This window comes from Malania oleifera, chromosome 6 (assembly GCF_029873635.1).
Source record: "Malania oleifera isolate guangnan ecotype guangnan chromosome 6, ASM2987363v1, whole genome shotgun sequence".
Lineage (NCBI taxonomy): Eukaryota > Viridiplantae > Streptophyta > Magnoliopsida > Santalales > Ximeniaceae > Malania > Malania oleifera.
Window position 1 is genome coordinate 29,229,062 of NC_080422.1, and position 3,261 is coordinate 29,232,322.

Sequence of the window (3,261 nt, forward strand, 5' to 3'; positions counted from 1 at the left end):
TTAGAAAGACAGCTTTCACATCCATTTGATACAACTCTAAATCGTAATGAGCTACTAAAGCCATAATGATTTTGAAAGAATCTTTCTTAGAGACCGGTGAAAAGGTCTCTTTATAATCAATACCATCTTTCTGAGTAAAGCCTTTAGCAACAAGTCTGGCCTTGTAACTTTCAAGGTTACCACGAGAGTCTCGTTTGGTTTCAAAAACCTATTTACATCCAACTCTCTTGCAACCTTCTGGCAATTCTACAAGATCCTAGACTTCATTTTGTTCCATAGACTTTAACTCTTCTTTCATGACATCCATCCATTTATCAGAATTATCACAGCTAATGGCATGTGAAAACAAAACTGGATCATTTTCAATTCTTAAGTCAAAATCTGACTCTTGAAGATAAACCACATAATCATCCAAGATAGCAGATCTCTTTTCTCTTTGAGATTGCCTTAACGCAACCTCTTGTGGTTTTTCTATAATAGGTTTACTTTGAATAGCGGGAGTTGTAATTTCCTTAATTTTCACATTTAATGGAACCATACTCTCACTAGTTTCATCATTTTCAATGAAACTAGCATTTCTAGTTTCAACTATTCTTGTGACATGATTAGGACAATAAAATATATACCCTTTTGATTTTTCTGGATAACCAATGAAATTACCACTGATTGTTCTTGCATCCAACTTTTTTTCTTGTGGGTTATAAACTTTAATTTCTGCCTGAGAACCCCAAATATGTAGGTGTCGCAAACTTGGTTTCCTACCAGTCCAAAGCTCAAATAGTGTCTTTGGAACTGCCTTACTAGGAAGACGGTTTAATACATACATGGCAGTTTTTTGAAGCATACATCCACAACGAATTGGGTAAAGACTTTCTACTTATCATGCTCCTAACTATATCCATCAAAGTCCTATTACGCCTTTCTGATACACCATTTTGTTCTGGTGTACCTGGTATTGTGTATTGAGCACAAATACCACATTTTTCAAGGAATTTAGCAAAAATGGATCAGGTAGTTGTCCAGTTTCGTTATACCTTCCATAATATTCACCTTCTCTATCAGATCTAACAATCTTCACCTTTTTGTCTAATTTCCTTTCAACTTCATTTACATAAATCTCCAAAGCTTTTACCGCCTGAGATTTATCATGTAGCAAGCAGACATATCCATAACGTGAAAAATCATCGATAAAGGTGATACAATATCTATCATTACTGAACGTATTTATGTCAAAGGGTCCACATATATCCATGTGTATAATTTCTAGAAGCTGAGTGCTCCTTGTGGCTTCTTTCTTTGTGTGTCTTGTCTGCTTTCCTTTAATACAATTTACACAAATGTCAAAGTCAGTGAAATCCAAATCTGGAAGTATTCCACTCTTTACTAATTTTTCCAATCTTTCTTTGGAAATATGACCTAACCGTTTATGCCACAAGTAAGCAAATCGTTCATTCACTAAACTTCGTTTAGTGCCAATACTATCATGCGAGGTTAAAAGTGTTTCAGCATAATGATTATCAAGTTTTAACTTATATAATCCATCACAAAGCATACCACAACCAACCATATAGGTATCCTTAAATAAATTGAAAAAACCTTTATTAAAATTACAAGTGTACCCAGAAACATCCAATTTAGATAATGAAACTAAATTCCTAGAAATACTAGGAACATAAAAAGTCTCATATAAATGCAAACAATAACCAGTGTCTAGGATTAAACGATAAGTCTTGACAACTTCAACTGGCACTTTTATTCTGTTCCCCATGAAGATAAACTTCTCATTTGGGTTTATGTTCCGGATTGTAAGAAATCCTTGCATCATATTAGAAACATGAGTTGTACATCCAGAATCAATCCACCAAGTATTATAAGGAACTTTAGCTAAATTTGATTCGAAATATACATAAGCACCAGGCTTACCCTTCCTTTCGTACCAAGCTTTCCGTTTCAAGCAGTACTTCTGGTAATGTCCAGGTTTTCCACAGAAACGACATTAGTCCTTACTTGATACCTTCTTTTGGATATGAGAAGAGGATTCATTATCCTTTAAAGATCATTTCCCCTTTCCATGCTTCTTTACTTTCTTTTCAACTCCTTGATTGTTCACATAATGAATACAGTGAATTCCTTTATTGTTCAGTCGTGTTTCCTCTTGAACTAGCATACTGTGCAACTCATGCACATTCCATTTATCTTTCATGGTGTTATAGTTCATTTGAAACGGTCCATACTCAGTTGGTAATGAGTTTAAAATGAACTGAACAAGAAAGTTTTCATTCACATCTATTCCTAAAGTCTTAAGTTTTGCTGCAATATTTGTCATTTCAACAACATGCTCATGCATAGTACGAGAACCATCAAACTTCATAGTGGTTAACGTATCCATTAATGTCCCAACAAGAGACTTATCTACTGTTTGGGAATGCTCTCCTACAAACTTTAAAAACTCTTTAGCACTTTCAGTTTTGGGAATAACTATCTTGATGTTATTTGCAACACTTATTCGCATAAACATTAAACTTAACCTGTTTGATCTTTCCTAATTATTGTAATAGGTTATTTCTTCAGCACTGCAAGAATCAGTAATAGCAGCAGGTTGATCACTTAAGAGTGCCAAATCAAGATCCAATACACCGAGGTGAAATTGAACTTATTCACTCCAATCATCAAAATTCAACCCATTAAACATTGGAACAGATGAAATATGCAAGTGTAACGATCTAGACATTGGTACTACGAAAATTAATCATACTTAATGCTTTGAATGAAACATTTATAAGATCACAAACATAAATATATTAATGTTTTCCTTTGGGAAAAACACTAATGTAAAGAGCTTTGAAATGATGCTAATTAAATTTTTAATTTTAACATTACTTTGGTAATATTATGCGCACTCATTATAAGTATCTATTATCTTTGGATAAATAGATAAAATAATAATAATAATATTACCAAAACATTATCCTTATATTATAAGAACAATTAATCAACCTTTGGGTGATTCTTGATATCTTATAATAATTTAATATCATTCTAACATCAAACATATGAGTACTTTACTTCATGATTTAATCATTTTGGTGATTAAAATCAAAATACTTTATAACATCAAAATGTTAAAATATTGTGAGTAACGTAAACATGGACTCATATTAGCATGCATTAACATTATATATATTTACTATCACATCAGACAATCTGCACCATCATAATTTTTTTTTAAAGAAATATCATGGCAGAACAGAATTAAACACA

The 3,261-nt window shown here is 32.5% G+C and overlaps 1 protein-coding gene across 1 annotated transcript; it reads right to left on the reverse strand.

Annotated features, from left to right (window-relative positions):
- Positions 1-256: 256 nt before the first annotated feature.
- LOC131158531 (uncharacterized) lies at positions 257-2,512 on the reverse strand. The gene is made up of 3 exons (XM_058113401.1): positions 2,084-2,512; positions 950-1,963; positions 257-718 (listed from the first exon to the last, which is right to left on the reverse strand). Exons 1-3 carry the CDS (start codon positions 2,510-2,512, stop codon positions 257-259), a joined length of 1,905 nt encoding a protein of 634 aa, XP_057969384.1.
- Between the last annotated feature and the right edge of the window lie 749 nt (positions 2,513-3,261).